The sequence below is a fragment of the Sus scrofa genome, chromosome 18 (assembly GCF_054392235.1).
Source record: "Sus scrofa isolate SSC_HxYL_T2T_F1_AM1 chromosome 18, Sscrofa_HxYL_maternal_Yorkshire_Landrace_v2.0, whole genome shotgun sequence".
NCBI lineage: Eukaryota > Metazoa > Chordata > Mammalia > Artiodactyla > Suidae > Sus > Sus scrofa.
The window spans coordinates 33,448,983-33,465,556 of NC_139400.1; the positions used below are offsets into that span (position 1 = coordinate 33,448,983).

Here is a 16,574-nt window from a genome sequence, read left to right on the forward strand (position 1 = left end):
TTTTCTTGGTGCCAGCTAGGCTAGTGTAAATCTATCTATTGGTAAGATAAGCACTTAGCTGGAAATAGAATTTAAACACAGAGTTGAGTTCACTATCATTTGGAAACTCCTTTCAGGCTTTTGGTTAGCTTTGTTTTTAGTCTGCTTCGCCTGTGAGATCATCTGTCAAGGATCAAATCACCTAAATCGGTTGTAATGCACGGTGATGGGAAGTAAAGACTTTTTTCTAGGACTTTGAGTTTCATTATAGGTGCAGTAAATATTATAGGAAAAATAAGAACAAATGTTGTATGTTTAAAATTGTGCTTCCTTAAGACTTCAGAGTTGCATCCCTTTTATGCAAATCACTGGAAACCAAAGATGCTGATAACTGCCTCTTACCACTCCCTGTGGATATTTTTCATGATGACATTTCTTCACCAGTAATTTCTGTGAATGGGCTAATCCACGTATGTGTGTGTGGGTTTATGTACAACACCCACACGTATATCACAATATCAAGCTTAAATTTATAGCTCTCTCAAAGATGGACGCTTGTAGCTCCTTCCTTAAAATGTTGTGTTCTCTCTGCTGGTTCCCAGCACTGCCTTAGAGTTTGCTGATTGACAAAGTGAAGTACCTGGAGTCTTGGGAGGTACAGTTCTAGCTTTCTTTGTTGATACTTCTTATACTTGGCTTGCTTTGTTTATGGCAGAAAAAGCAAATGTCTGCTTCTGTTCTTTCCTTAAGTGATTTAAGAGAAATTCAAGCTTGAGGATAAGATACCTGCCTTTCTTTCTTTCTTAACTTCCAGGCTCACAATTTCTTTGTAGGTTGATAGACTAAATTTTGTGCCAGAGTAGAAATAAAGAGGTTTTCTTCAGACTCCAAACTCAGTTCTGGGATCAGCTAATGACTTTGCACCTAGGTTTCTTCTCAATCTTTTTAAGCTCCTAACCCAAGGATGTTTAATTTGAAACTCGACAGTGTCCTTCCGTGTAGAATTTCCCAATCATTCCTGCCTCAGGTTTCCTCTGGACTGAAATGCGAAGTGCTAACTCTTTTTTTCTTAAGGTTTTGTAGAAACAAAATCAATTATTTAATTAGTATAACTTTTTCTTACAAGAGTTTGATGGTTAAATTCATTAATGATAAAACTAATTTGGAAAGCAAATGCTTTTTGTAATGCTTAAACTTACTATTATCTGTATCAACATGCAGAACCGAAACAGTTCAAAACACTTTTTTTTTTTTTACTGCTACTTAAAACTCTTACACCACTGCAAATAATTGGTTTTTATGAATTCTCTTTTCCCTTTTGAAAATAAAATTATGCTCATGAGTCAGTTTTTCTGTGGAACAATGAATTGTTGTTCTGTACTTTATTGCCAGTATATTAAACAAGGCTGCTCAGTTAACAATAAAATGGTGTTAGGATAATAGGAGTTAAAGCTTCATTTTGCCATGGTCTGAGAAGCGTCTATATTTATATAATTGTTTTGATGTCCTCTGTTACTATGTCTATATAGATATTTTCCTATCATGGCAGAATACTAATCTGTCCTGTGGTGCCCGCGGTATTATAAGTAGAAGTTGTAACAACAAGAAGTGTCTAACAACAAAAAGAAATCACTTTCAGGGCAAACTCCACGATGCTTGTGTGGGGGGCACCTGATGGAAAGGACTCAGTGCCTCTTCCAGCCCCAAGTCCTCTGACAGCAGCCCAGCCAAGCAGAATCATTACCCTTAGCCCATTCGCTAAGACTTGCTCCTCAGGCCCCAGATTTTAGCCTAAGAAAACTGAAAGGCAAGCAGTTAATCCAGTTGAGAGGTTTCACATGTCATCAGTCAGGCTTAGAGTTGGTCCAGTGGAGAAGGAGTGTTTTCCTAAGATCTGAACTGAGTCTAAGGAGGAAGTGCACATGTGAAAAACCTCTCAAATTTTATCATTTCAAAACAATTGCTGTCCACCCCTCCCTTCTCCCACCACACCCCATTCCCTCACCAAGCTCAATTTTTGCCACAGCTCTTGCCACCTAACATTCAATTATTTATTATTTCTGTTATTCCTTGTCTGACTTTCTTTGCTAGATTGTAAGCTATTGGAAGTTAAGATCTTTCTTCTTTACTGAGGTATCCATCCGAAGAGCCTAAAGCAGTGCCTGGCACTCAGCTAACTTGATATTTATTGAATTAGGGACTTGGATGGCATCAAAAAGCAGCAATTAGTCTCACAAGATTACTTTTAGATCGCTTCATTCACGAAGCTTTCCAATAGAATTAACAAGCAAGAGATAAGCTAACTCACAAACACTAAGCCATACAGTGGTATGATAAATATTCAGGTATGGTTAGAAAATGTTCATCTGTGAAGTTCTGAGTTTGTTACGTTGTAAGGGGAATAGTGTAAGGATTTTCACCCTGAGCCTTTTTGTTGGTATTGAGCTAGCAGACCCCATAACCTCCTCTGTGTCTGCAGGTACGTATGGGGTCCCCTGTTCCCTATAATTTTTCCCCATGCCTGGGTGCCACGGAACTCTGTGGGCGGATGGTGCACATTCAGAGGCATGTTGTCTAAGTTCCTATTTTGTACATGCTTCCCTTTATGCATCCAGAATAACGTTGTCTGTTTCATCCTTGTTACCTCAGGCGGATAAAGATCTAGGAAGAAAAGATGAAATGCAAATCTGTTATACTTTCTGTCGTGTCGTTATCAGATTTTGCTGGGAATTGGTTGAAACCGTTACCTAAAATTAGGTGATAGTCCATGGAGTTCTTAGCTGTCATTATCATCAATGATTGAGACTGACTGTGCTTGTCTAATTCCTTTGGGAAGGGAGATCTGTAGAATTCTGCTTTGTTGACGGATATGTATGGATTCATAACAGAAGTTACATCTTTTGAAAGTGGCAATTCTGCAGGATAGAATATTCCCGACACAGATGGAAGTATTGTTTTCAGGAGCAAAAAACTGTTTGGCAAGTCATCTGTTTTCGGAGGTCCTGTTTATAGTAGCTTGTAGTAGAGGTGACAGAAATAGTGCTAAGCAGATGCTTCCTTTCTTCTCTCTTGTACTTTGGCTATTAAACACACCACAGAGAGAGATGCAGTGCAAACAGTCATATTCCCATAGATGAACCAGTGCTGTCAGGATGCTTTGATTTATCTTATGTACACAATTCCCTTTCATGTTCAGTACGTCACCTCAACTTCTTGAGTATTAGGGCAGCTGTGGAAGATACAACTATTATCTATTCTCTGCTAATTCTCATAGTCTCTTTTCAGTTAAGTCCTCATTTTTTTTTCATGTGTTGGTATGCATTCCAGTGTGATAAAAATGACAGAAGCCTTGGTTGAGGGAGGAAAATGGTTCTGAATTTCACCTGTATGTTTTGGTGGCCAGTTTTCCATATGTTTTTATGAGAAAAAAAAAGCAGAACAAAAATAGTAGGCATTTGTATTTACAAACAAAGCTATTGTACCAGAGCTGAAAAGAAAAGTTCTTTTTAAAATGGGTTGGTTTTTTGAGGATTTATGCCTCAAGATTCATATCACAACTCTTTGAAAAGGGTAATGGTTTTATTAAGGTATTAAAAGACCAATAAATGATGGCTTTAGTGAAGGTTTTGGTGGCTACATGACATGAATGACATTAAAATTTTTATGTATACAACATGAGATTAAAAAATGTGCATATATAAAAATACCATTGACTAACACAAATTTCTAAGTCAACTATACTCCAACAAAATTTCTTTTTAAAATACCATTGAATTTTTTTTAATTTTGAGAATTTAGGAAATTTTAAGATGCAAGTTTTGTTTAAAAAACTGCAGTAAATAATATTCAATAGTATTCATATTTTATGTATACATCCCCTGAGAATGTTAGGTTATAATATTTTAAGATCATTTAAAAGGCTGCCAGAGATTAAAAAGCACACTTGAAAAGTACGTTGCCCTTTTCCCAGGGGTTACAAATACATAAGTTTATTATCAGTCTTTCCACCCACTTCCGGTGGACGGCATCAAATTAGTATATACTTCTAATGGATGGGGAAAAAAATGTTTTCCCTTGTCAGGTTAGTAGGAAGACAAGTTATGTTTTGGCAAGTTATGTTTTCCATTTTTTCATAAAATGTACCTTGGTCATAAAGAACATTCTATTATAAATGCTAATTGTCATATAAAATGAGTGAATATATTCCTTTCCTGATGTCCTGTATTAACATCAGTGAATTGGTGTGATGGTGACAATGTCTACCAGTCATTTTTTGTGGAACTCAACCTGTATTTTATCACCTCGACTGAATCTTTATTAATATTTCTGCCTTACCGGTTGCAGATTTAGCATAATTTTTTAAGGCTTTATTCCACTTAATTCATTTTTTTAAGTCTGTATCCCACTTAATTCATTGTGGCTCATGTTAGAGACTTGAACAACTGGCAGCAGATGCATCTTCAGATATCAGACTTGCTGAAAATGCTATTTTCTGTGCTTTCCCTGAATAAAGACAGATTATAAAGGATATAAAGTACTCTTATTTGCCATTTAAAAAAAATTTTATTATAGTTGATTTACAGTGTTGTGTCAATTTCTGCTGTACCGCAAAGTGACCCAGTTATGCATTTGTATACCTTTTTTTTTTTCACATTATCCTTCATCATCTTCCGTTACAAGTGATTAGACATAGTTCCTTGGGCTATACAGCAGAATCTCATTGCTTACCCACTCCAAATGCAATAGTTTGCATCTGTTAACCCCAAACAACCAGTCCATTCCACTCCCTCCCCTTTCCCCCAAGATAAAAATACTCTTGGTATTGCCAGGTAATTTTTTTCAATTGGTCTTCCTAATTGTAGTTCATGCTGTTGTCTCAATTGCTAAATGCTGTCAATATTGTGTATCAGTGAAACATTTTTCTTATCTTTAGATCGTCATAATGGAAGTGCAAGGTTTGAAGTCAGTCGCTCCCAATCGAATTGTTTACTGTACAATGGAAGTGGAAGGAGGAGAAAAACTACAGACAGATCAGGCTGAAGCCTCAAGGCCACAGTAAGCCAGTTGAAAAAAAAGTGGTTTTTTTTTTTTTTTTTGTTCTCCCCTCCCAAAGAAACATGCTTTATTATTATTATTATTATTATTTTTTTTTTTTTGCAGAATTGTATGTGGTTTTACACTCTGAAACCGTTATTTGGCTAGCTTTGTCTCAGCTGTGCTAGAATCAGTGCGTGCCTTTCTGGATAATGATGCCATAATTAGAGCTATAGCAGAATCCCTGTGTAGTACAAACAAAATCTAACATGCAAATATGAAGCTAATTATTAGGCAATTAAATGTTTGTAAGTCATTTGCAAGGAAAGCATGTGTTGTTATTATGTGTTATTTAAAAGGTCATGCTTAATCCTGTATTTCGGTTACTAGAAATGTAATCTGTAGCTCTTCCATTTCTGTATGTTTTAGCTCTGCGGTGGGGCTAAGGGAGGTGCCACTCACTATTCTGCAAGATGTCTTGGGATACTTCAGTGAGTAGGCTTGCATTGGAGAACCAGTTATTGACTACCATGCAATAATTGGAGATACTGAAGCTGTTCTTTGCTGGCAGTTTTATGTTTTGAATTCTGGGAGTGAGTTTAAGCTTGAAAGATGTTCTTTTTCAATGGATTCAAAGTTGGGAAGCATCTTAATCTCTGGTAGAAATAACTAGATTGACGGAAGGAATTCAAGGAAAGTGTCCTGTTCATTTGTACACTGCCTTTAGATCACGTTAAAATAAAGGGGGGGGGCACATTTTTTTCTTCTCTTTAAACTTTATTCAGAATTACTTCATAGATCTTGGGAATTTTGCCGTATGGTATTGATATATGGATTGTTCATTCAGGAAACTTTGACCTCTGTTGAGATTCTGGCAGGGCACTAGATAGGTCAAGATGAACAAGAAACTTTGATTTTGTTTAGGATGGGCGCGGTCTAAGGCAGTGGAGGGGGGCAGGCTACAAAAGATTAAATATTAGATATGCACAGAGTATTACGGGATTGAGAAGAAGCAGGCTGAAACTTCTCATGCTGCCTTACAGAACCCTACAGGTCTGCCCCCTGACCAGTCTCTCATTACCTCTGAGACCTCGCCTTGCCTGCCCCTCTGTTCTTGTCAGTTCCTGTTCCACTCACCTGGATCTCATGCAGTTCCTCCAATCTACTACCAGCCTACTCTGAGGATTGCACTTGCTTTTTCCTCTGCCTCCGAGTTGCTTTTCCTCTTCTCTTTATAGCTGGATCCTTGGTGTTGAGAAACTTAAACATCACTTGCTGAGAATAGCCCTTCCCTGCAGATAACCTAATACTAAGCAGACGTTTTTCAGGCTCGTCACTTTATAATTTTTAGATTAATGGGCTTCTCATCTATGTATTTTTAATTCTTTCCCAGTGAGGAAAGGGCAGAGATCTTGTCCTCTTGGATCTTATATCCTAGTACCTACTAGGTGCTCAGTCAGAAATCACTAATTCAGTTGCCTGAACTCACATGTATGCCTTGGTCACAGCACATATTTAAGGGTGTAGTGTTTACCCCTGCAGCCAAATAGAATTGATTTACAGTGAGACAGTGAAGTGAAAATGAGGAGGATAAATAGCTCTTTTAAGAGGTTAAAACCTCTTTAAGAGGAGGCTGTGAGAAGGAATAGGGGCCATTTCTGTCAGGGAATATGGAGTCAAGGGAGAGATTTGTTTTAAAAAATTAACTGTTTTATTGTATTCACAGTGATGTGCAGTCATCATCAATTATAGAACATACCTAGCACCTCAAAAAGAAATTCCATCCTTTGGCGTGGTTGAGGACTTCATTCCTTTGTATGACTGAGTGATATTCCATTTTCTGTATGTACCACATTTTGTTGATTCATCTAGGGTGGTAACACTTGGATTGTTTCAGCGTTTTGGCTGCTGCGAGTAGTGCTGCAGTTAAAGCTGGTATACAAAGAAATACCTATCTAAGAACCTATTTTTGGTTCTTTTGGGTATGTAACTAGGGGTAGAATTGCTGAAAGAAAAAGACTTGTGGTTGCCAAGGGGGCGGGGGGAGGGAGTAGGAGGGACTGGGGATTTGGGGTTAATAAATGCAAACTATAGTCTTTGGAATGGCTAAGCAATGGGATCTTGCTGTATAGCCCTGGGACCTTTGTCTGTCTGGTCACATGTGATGGAGCATGATAATGTGAGAAAATATCGGTATTCTATGTTCCGCTCTTTACGATCCACCAAAGTGAGTGCACCATTTTACTTTCCCGCCAGCAATATTTGAGAGTTAAATTTCTTCACATTCTCCCCAATGCTTGTTATTTAACTTTTTAAAAATATATGTCAACATATAGCCATCTTAGTAAGAGTGAAGTGGTATCTTGTGGTTTTGATTTGCACTTTGCTGATGACTAATGATGTTAAGCATCTTTTCATATGCTGTATTGGCCACTTATATATCTTCTTCAGAGAAATTCAAATTTTTGCCTGTTTTTAAATTTTAATTATTTGCTTTTTGGCTGTTAAGTTGAAAAAGCTATTTGTATAGTCTAAATTTACAATATAAAAATATATAATAAAATTATTGTAAATTATATAAAACATTATAAAATATATATTATAGAATATATATTATAGCATATATTTTGTGATTATTATATATGCATATGATTTCATATGATATAAAATATTTTTACATATAAAAAATATATATGACTTGCAAATATTTTCTGTGCATTTGCTTTTCACTTTATTGATAGTGTCTCTTGAAGCCCAAAGTTTGACAGCTTCCAGTCCAGTGTATCTGGTTTTTGTTTGTTTGCTTGTGCTTTTGGTGTCATATCTAAGAATTCACTGTCAAATCCAGGGTCACAAAGATTTATCCCTATGTTTTCTCCTAAGACTTTTATAATTTCAGCTCTTACATTTAGGTCTTTGATCCATTTTAAGTTAGCTTTTGTACGTGGTAAGATGTAGGATGAAATTTCCTTCTTTGGTGTGTGACAGTCCAGTTATTCCAACACCACTGAAGAAACTATTCCTTGTCCATTAAGTGTTTGTGGTACACTTTGGAAAATCATTTGGTCATAGATAAATGGGTTTATTTATGGGCTTTCAATTTCATTTCCCTGATTTATCTATGTCCTTATGATGCTACCACTTTACCTTGATTACCACTGTATTGTATGAACTTTAAATTCAGGTGGGTGAGTCTTCCAACTGTATTCTTTTTCAAGATTGTTTTGGCTATTTCAATTTTCCATGTGAATTTTAGGATCAGTTTGTCACATTCTGCAAGGTTTTGCAAAGATCACATGCTAGGATTCTGATGGGGATTGTCTTACCATTTTAGCAAAAGTCTTCCTCCCCAGGAACATGGGATGGCCTTCCATGTATCTAGATCTTTGGTTTCCTACAACAGTGTTTTGTAGTTTTCAAAGTACGAGTTTTGTACTTCTTTGGTTAAATTTATTTCTAGTATTGTTTTTGATCCTGTTATAAATGGAGTTCTTTTAAATTAATGTTTGGATTATTCATTGCAAGTGTATGGAAATACATTTGATTTTTTATTAATCCCATATACTGTACCCTTGCTGAACCTGTTTATTCTATTAGGTTTTTCTTTGCTGGATTTCTTAGACTTTTCTGTATATAAAGTCATGTCATCTACAAAGTGATCATTTTATTTCTTTCTGTCCAATCTGAATGCTTTTTAATTTTTTTTTATTTTTTGCCTAATTCCCCTGTAGTACAATGCTAAATAGATGTGTCACGAATAGACATCTGTGTGTTCCTGATTTTAGAGGAAAAGCATAGTCTCTTCATCATTAGCATGATGTTAACTGTGCCTTTTTCACAGATGCCCCTTATCAGTTTGAGAATTCCTGTCTAATCCTAGTTTGAGGAGGCTTTCTTTTCCACGGAAGTGTGTTGGAGTTTGACAAATACTTTCTCTGCATCTATTGAGATGAACATGTGCTATTTGCCTTTTACTCTATCAATATGGTACATGACCTTATTTGCTATAGAAGTATAATTTATATAGCATAAAATTCTTTTATTAAAATTTAGATTTTTTTTAGTGTATTTATACACTCGTGCCACCATCATAATTTAGTTTCAAAATATGTCATTTCAAAAAGTTCCCTCATTCCCATTTATAGTCTATTCCAGCTCTTGCTCAGTTCCAAGAAACCACTCATATGCTTTCTAGCTCAGATTTTTTTCTGGGCATTTCATGTAAATGAAATCATGTGATATGCAGTCTTTTGTATCCGGCTTTTCTTTACTTAGCACAATCTCTACAGTGACTTTTATTTGATACTTAAATATTTGATCAATCAAATCAGTTAATTTTTATATAAATAGTTATTTTTAACAATAGCTTTTCCCACAAATAGTAAAAGTTTTCACAGGATACTTCTCATTTAATTTCTGGTATACTCTGCATGCCCTCATAGAGATTCTATAGTAGGGACCATATACAGGGACAATTGAAATGAATTAAAATACTTGGGAGTTAGAAAATACTGCCATAAGCCTCCAGTACTCTTTTTATCACTCTTACCTCAGAGAGGTTTGGCTAAAATACCTTAGTTGTGTTTCCTCATGAAGATTGAGTTGACTTTTAAAAAGAACTAAAAGAGTTGTGTTTATCCTTACACCCCAGGGCTAGATCACCTTGAAAGTGTGTGTCTTGAATACTGAACAACTGCAGCTTTTCAGCAATGTGGTTACTCTTATCTTGAACTGATCTTGCACAAGAGGAAAGAGATTGATCTCCTCCATCGTCATAGTGAATTATGTCTCAGACACGTTTTCTAAATTTTATTGCTTCAACAGTTTGTGCTTTGCTGGAGATCAGTTCGTCCTTCTGTCTGATACTAATTAAAGTGCCTTATTTAGTTCATTTTTTCAATAAATGTAATTATGATTTCTAACCATTGCCTATTTCATTCCTGTAGTTTCGGATTTCTTGCCAGCAATTGGGTGCAAAACAGCATGTGTGATTGGTACATCACTTAGGATATGGAACCTTGGGGTCTGATAACAGCAGTGTTTATAGACCAGTTTGATTTATTAACAGTGGTAGTGAGATCATCTATTAAAGTTTTGTGTTTAATTTTTCTTTTTTAATAAAAGGAAGTGAATGTAGATAAATGGTATTTTTAGTTATGAAGAAAACTTAATTACTCATGATTTTTTTATGTCATTGTTTTGTCATCTCAGTCAACCAGGAAAAGTTATGTTCTTCATGAATGAGGTAGAGAAGTGTTGCCACTATACTTTCATACCTTTTTACCATTTAGAGACATTTCATTATTTCAGTTGTAGTCCATGCCCTTAATGATACAACCTGAAAGGAAGTGGAGGGATAAACAGATGACAAATTGAAACTAAAAGCGATAGGGGAGACTTGTAATGGTGGCGTTGTAGTCACCAGTCTCCTGATACATAGTGATCTTAAAGCACTTTCCCTCCAGATGATGAGCATCTTTTGAGTGCCTAAAAACACACGAGCTAATAATACCCTGTGGAAGCACAAGGTAGACCTTGGTTCTTGGGGAAAAAAAGCAAAGGAATTCATTGTTTAAAAAAAAAAAAATAAGGTGAGTTCCCACTGCAGCACAGTGGATTAAGGATCTGACTGCAGAGGCTCTGGTTGCTGTGGAGGTTCCATCTCCAGCCGAGTGTAGCAGGTTAAGGATCTGGCATTGTTGCAGCTGTTGCGCAGGTCACAGCCGTGGATCCCTGGCTCTGGAAGTCTCATATACCACGAGTATGGCCAGAAAAGCAAATCAAGAACTGGGGAGAGGAGAGATTAAGGAGTTTCTATTCAAGGAATATAAAGTTTCAGTCATGCAAGATGAATCACCTCTAGAGATCTGCTGTGCCACGTCGTGTCTATCATTTATAATACTGTGTCGTACTCTTAACAGGAGATCTACCCTCTTAAAAATTTTTTAAAATGTTCTTACCGCACACAAAAAAGATCCTCAGGAGCAACACTGGTTTGTTTGTTTGTTTGTTTGCTATACTCAGTTTTATCATCCCATAGTGCTGTGTTATTAAAGACATTTCTCTTGGGATAGAACATGATGGAAGATAGTATGAGAAAAAAGATGTTTCTCATACTGGGTCACTATGCTGTAGAGCAGAAATTGACACAACACTGTAAATCAACTATACTTTAATGAAAATAATAAAAAGACATTTGAGGGTTAATTGGTCTCTGTTCCTCCCTTAGAAAGTAATAAAATAGAAAGGCAAGGAGCAATAAGCTGATGAGTTGCATCGTTAGAGAAATATGGTTATTGGGATAGAACATTCTTCTTCCTCATGAAAGTGCAGGCTTCAGTACCCATTTCTGGCAACTTTCAATTCTGAATGAGAATTGTAATAATGTGTCAAACTATTGAACGAATATTGCTGCTTCAAATGGAAAGCTTATCAGAATGACAAGCTGTTGGGACAAGTGTTTGAAAGAGGTTAAACACAGATTTCACATAAGAGAAGTAACTGCTTTTTGACAACACAGTAGTTTTCATTTTAATCTGGTAATGCCAGAATTAGTTTTGAAGTATAATTCATTAGCCAGCTATTCTTGCTGATGAGAGGGAAAATAGGCTACATTTTAAAATGATCTATCCAAAAGTATGCCTGCTTTTAATGAATCAGAAGGAAAACATGCAAACTTCACAGAAGTTTCCTCTGTTCCCATTTCTGTCTTTAAAAATATGAGATTCTTTTCTCTTATATAAATTCACCAGAAATAACATTTCTCTGAAATTCATAGTACTGATGCAGAAGAAAATGAGTCCTAAAGAGGTGAACATTGGCCAAAAACAGAAATTACATTCCTCGAGTTTATGTGCAAGCAGAAGAAGCTCATGTGCGGATCCTCATAATTAGTGGCATCTGAAGTAGAGGGAAAATACGATGGCTTAAGATTCCCGATGCTCACTGAAGAGCACTAATGGAAAATAGCAGTGACGGGGCCTGGGAGAAAGCGTGTGTAACTGTCATTGTCAGCGTCTCCAGGATGGATTTACAGCTCATAAATAACTTCCCCGTATAATCTGCGGCTTTTTTCCCCGAGCAGTGTTTTGGAGTGGTCCTCATTATTGGATCTGTGGAACCAGTTTATTGAGTGGGATGAAAATGGCAGAGGGTAAGAAGCAAACAACCTCACTTCTCAGTACTGCTCTCAGACGTGCCTCGGCATCACCCTCCCACGCCTCTCGGGGAGATCTCGGCGGAAACCGTAGCTTTGCTGCTCATTTGCAGGTGTTAAACATGTTCAGGTGTTAACATTTTCAGAGCACTTTAAATCAAAACCTACCCCTTCCTAAAGGGTGAGCTCTTCCTTTCCTTCGTCCCAGCTCACCCAGAAACCTGTCCTGGGAACAGTCCTCTTGTCTGTCCCTCACGTTCTGCTTGTGCTCCATCTGCCAGGTTGGGGTTGGGTGGAAGTTACGATGAGGGGAAGAGGTGAAGGGACAAAACATCTTTGTATGTAGGTGCTTTTGTAGTCCTCTCTCGGTTAGCTCATGCCTTCTGTCTTAGGGAGTGTCTGCATTTAATGTCTCTGGTGCAGTTCCTTGGGGACCCCCAGGCTGTCTGCGACTTCTGACTCCACGCCATTCGTTCCTAGAGTGATGCCTTCTGTAGCTGACTTCCTTCCACTTCCCTGAGCAACTATGTAAATCATATCAACGGAGCTGCCTTTGTGGCTCAGAGGGTTAAGAACCCAGCACAGTGTCCGTGAGGATGCGGGTTTGATCCCTGGCCTCACATAGTGGGTTAAGGATCTGGTGTTGCCACGAGCTGCAGTTTTAGGTCACAGATGCGGCTCAGATCTGGCGTGGCTGTGGTGTAGGCTGGTGGCTGCAGTTCTGATTCAGCCCCTAGCCTGGGAACTTCCATGTGCTGCCAGTTTGGCCTTAAAAAAGTAATAGTACCCACATATCCTCTTCGTACTTGAATTTAATTTTCTTAGCAGAGGCTCAGATAAATTGGAAGCTCCTGGAAGACAAAGGCTGTATATTATACCTCCTGGCTGTTACCAGCCTCACATAATGTGACTCACTGGTGCTCTGTAATGGAATTGAAATGTTTTCTCTACTATTTGGGAAATTTTAAAAGTTTTGTCTTTCAGTAGGTTGATAGGGGATGACACTTGAGCCAGCACCTCTCCACATTAGCAGGATATCCAGTCCTCATTCTCATGCTCCAAGTTCCCATTTTCTAGAAATTCCTTGGAAAACATATTCACTTTAAAGGGTCAGTTCTTCTGCTTCCGTGTACTAACTCGAAGCTGGAATTCAGGATCACTTCCAGATTCTCGCTTCCTGGCTACCCTGAGAATGGGGGGCCACCGGAGTAAACAAGATGACTTCCAGAGGGGTGCAAGGCACAGTGTAGTTTCAATAGAAACAGTGTGTAATTGTACTGGTTCTGAAGTACTTTTCTCTAAAGTCCATCTTTCGAGGGAAGACTGCTAAATGCAAGTTCATTCTCAACCCTCTTTTCTGTCTCCCTCCTTTGACCTGACAAAAGAAAAATACACTTCTGACTCAACTCAGGTCTTACCATGACATTTGTTCTAGAGTGAAAAACCCTCTACTTCACCATTCAAAGGGAAAATTTATCATGTTCCTGATAGTTTTGAGAAAGCAGTGTGGCAATGATGTAATAAATCCTCCTATAAATTAGATGTCTTCTATTTTGCTGCTTTCAACAAAGTTGGTGAAGGATTTATTCAAGTTTTTGGCTGCTGAACGATTGAAAAATATTTTTTGCTTATCAATCACTGTATTGTTTGGGGACCTTCAAATCGGAAGGAAGTAAACAAGTTGGTAGACTTTGCTATAATAATGTCACATCTACTTATTTTCTTAGGGCTTACAACAGAAAGAATAAAAGCTTGGGTTAAGATTGATGCTGAGTTGTTTCAATGTAGAATTAAGCTATGGTCACCCATGGATATGTGAAATAATTGGAAAAATAGCACCATCCATTTTATTAATGAATGTATAATCATTTTACTTCTCATATTTATTGATGTTCATTTCTCACATTTTGGATCATCTGACTACTACTAGTGACTGTAATAAACACTAAATTCAGAAGGAATTTTATTTTGATGGGGATTTTTGACAGACACTGCATATAAGGTGTACAACATGATGTTTGTTCATGTATGTGCACTGTGAAAGGATTACCCCAATCAGACTAATTAACATATCCATCAGCTCCCACAGTTATCTTTTAGTGTGTGTGGTGAGAACACTTGATCTACTCTTAACAAATTTCAAGTATACACCCCATTATTATTAATTAGTAACCATGCTGTGCTTGTGTATACTAGGTCTCCAGAACTTAAGCCTCTTATAACTGAAATTTTGTATTCTTTGATCAATTTCTTTTCTTTTCCTCTACCCCCAGGCTCTGGTACCCACCATTCTGCTCTGTTGTTATGAGTTTGACTTTTAGATTCTGTATATAAGTGAGATCATGCGATATTTGTCTGTCTTTGGCTTATTTCACTTAATGTCTTCCAGATCTGTTGCAAATGACAGGACTTCCTTCTTTTGTAAGGCTGTGTTAATATTCTATTGTTTGCATATATATGTTCTTTCTATAGATGGATACCCTATCTTGGTCACTGTGAATAACACTGCACTGAACAAAAGAGTACAGATACCTCTTCAGGATACAGATTTAATATCTCTGAGTCCATATGCATAACTGAGATTGCTGGATTTTTTGGTAGATCTACTTTTAATTTTTTGACAAACCTCAATACTGTTTTCCATAGCAACTAAACCATATTCTGTTCATACCAATAGTGTTACTAGGGTTCCAGTTTTTCCCACATCCTTAACAGCCCTTGTTTTCTTTTATTATTTAGATAATAACCATTCTTAACATGTGTGAAGTGATATCTCATTGTGATTTTGAGTTGCATTTTCCTCACGACGACTGATACGGGGCATCTCTTTATCCGTTAACCACTTGTATATCTTCTTGGGAAAAATGTTTCTATTCTTTGCCTATTCTAATTTTTTTTTTCTTTTTGCTGTTGAATTGGTTGAATTCCTTATATGTTTTGGATATGCACTTATGATCAGCAGTAGAGTTTGGGAATACTTTCTCTCACTCCATAGGTTGCCTTTACACTGTGTGAATTGTTTCCTTTGTTGTGTGGAAACTTTTCGGTTTGATGTAGTCCTGCTTAGCTATTTTTTCTTCTGTAGCTTGTGCTTTTAGTGTAATATCCAAGAAATCATTGCCTAGACAAATGTCAAGGAGATTTTCCCCTATGTTTTCTTTCAGGAGCTTTATGGTTTTAGGCCTTATGTTTAAATCTTTAATCCATTTTTAGTTGATTTTGTGTGTGCTCGAAGATACACTATCTGCATATGGTTCTCCAGTTTTCCCAGCACCATTTATTAAAGAGATAATATCATGTACAAACAGACAGTTTTACTTTTTCCTTTCTGGTGTGGATACTTTTTATTTTTCTTGCCTAATTGTTCTGGCTGGGACTTCTGGTAATGTGTTGAATAAAAGTGGTAAAGGTGGGCACCCTTGTCTTGTTGCTGACTTTAGAGGAAAAGCTTTCACTTTTTCACTGCTGCATATGATACCTGTGGGCTTATCATGTGTGGCTTTTACAATGTTGATGTATATTCCAGAAGGAAATACAGTCATTCATTTTCTCCCTCCCTCTCGTCTCTCCTCCTCCCCCCCCCCCCCGTTGAAACTTATGATCAGAGAAAATAAAACTTTATTCATATATTTAGTACAGTTAATTATAGGATCATCAATCAGACATTGGTCAAGCATTAAAATATAGTAGGATAAAATTCTAATTTATGACGGGTAAATAGAATCAAAGTAGAACTTCAAGGCAAAAAAGAATAACATCAAATTCTGAAAGAGGAGTTGTACAGGTGTTTGGGTTTTTTTTTTTGTTTTTTAATGGATGATGGTGGAATCATTTTGCTATGATAAATTGCCTTGGATCCACTTAAGGATGATATCACCGTTTTATGTTAAATGTCAATGTTTCCAACACACCAGAAATTACACCCTTTGCAACTCTTTAAATTTATATTTAAAAATTCTAGATGTCAATTAAAAAACGTGTGAAGAGGGTACATAATTTTTCAAAATTATTTTAAGTACATGAGAAAAAGTTTGAAGGCTGCTTTTCTAGGACATGCAAGATTTTGGAGCCAGACCAAGTACTAAGGTCAGAAGACTTGACATTTGCAGTGCTTCACATGCAGGCTGCACAGCCCATACTGTCAGGAGAAATGCCTGTAGTCTTAGCTGCTCCTATCCTTAAATCTTGAATATACAGACAGCAGCCAAGGAGATAGGCTTGGGGCTCCCCTCCATGGGTGCAGGTATTCACCCAAACCAGATCAGTGCCCAAGGGTGCAGTGAAGGACCAGTGTTCTCTTGAGTCACGTGCGCGGTAATCACTTCTTAGAGCACTGCTGTGGAGAGAGACTGGGAGTGGTACGTGTAAAGGTTTGCCAGGACAAATCAGCAAATGAGAAGAAAGA

The 16,574-nt window shown here is 37.2% G+C and overlaps 1 protein-coding gene across 34 annotated transcripts in view; it reads left to right on the plus strand.

Annotated features, from left to right (window-relative positions):
- Nucleotides 1-16,574, plus strand: part of CADPS2 (calcium dependent secretion activator 2) — a 489,830-nt gene that overhangs the window by 200,736 nt on the left and 272,520 nt on the right. For all 34 annotated transcript variants that reach the window (XR_014834387.1, XR_014834389.1, XR_014834384.1 and 31 more), the window contains one exon: nucleotides 4,913-5,034. Coding sequence is in view for 27 of the 34 variants with exons in the window: in XM_085005969.1 (XP_084862095.1) it covers nucleotides 4,913-5,034 (122 nt within the window). In the remaining 7 variants the exon portion in view is untranslated. The remainder of the gene's footprint in view (nucleotides 1-4,912; nucleotides 5,035-16,574) is intronic.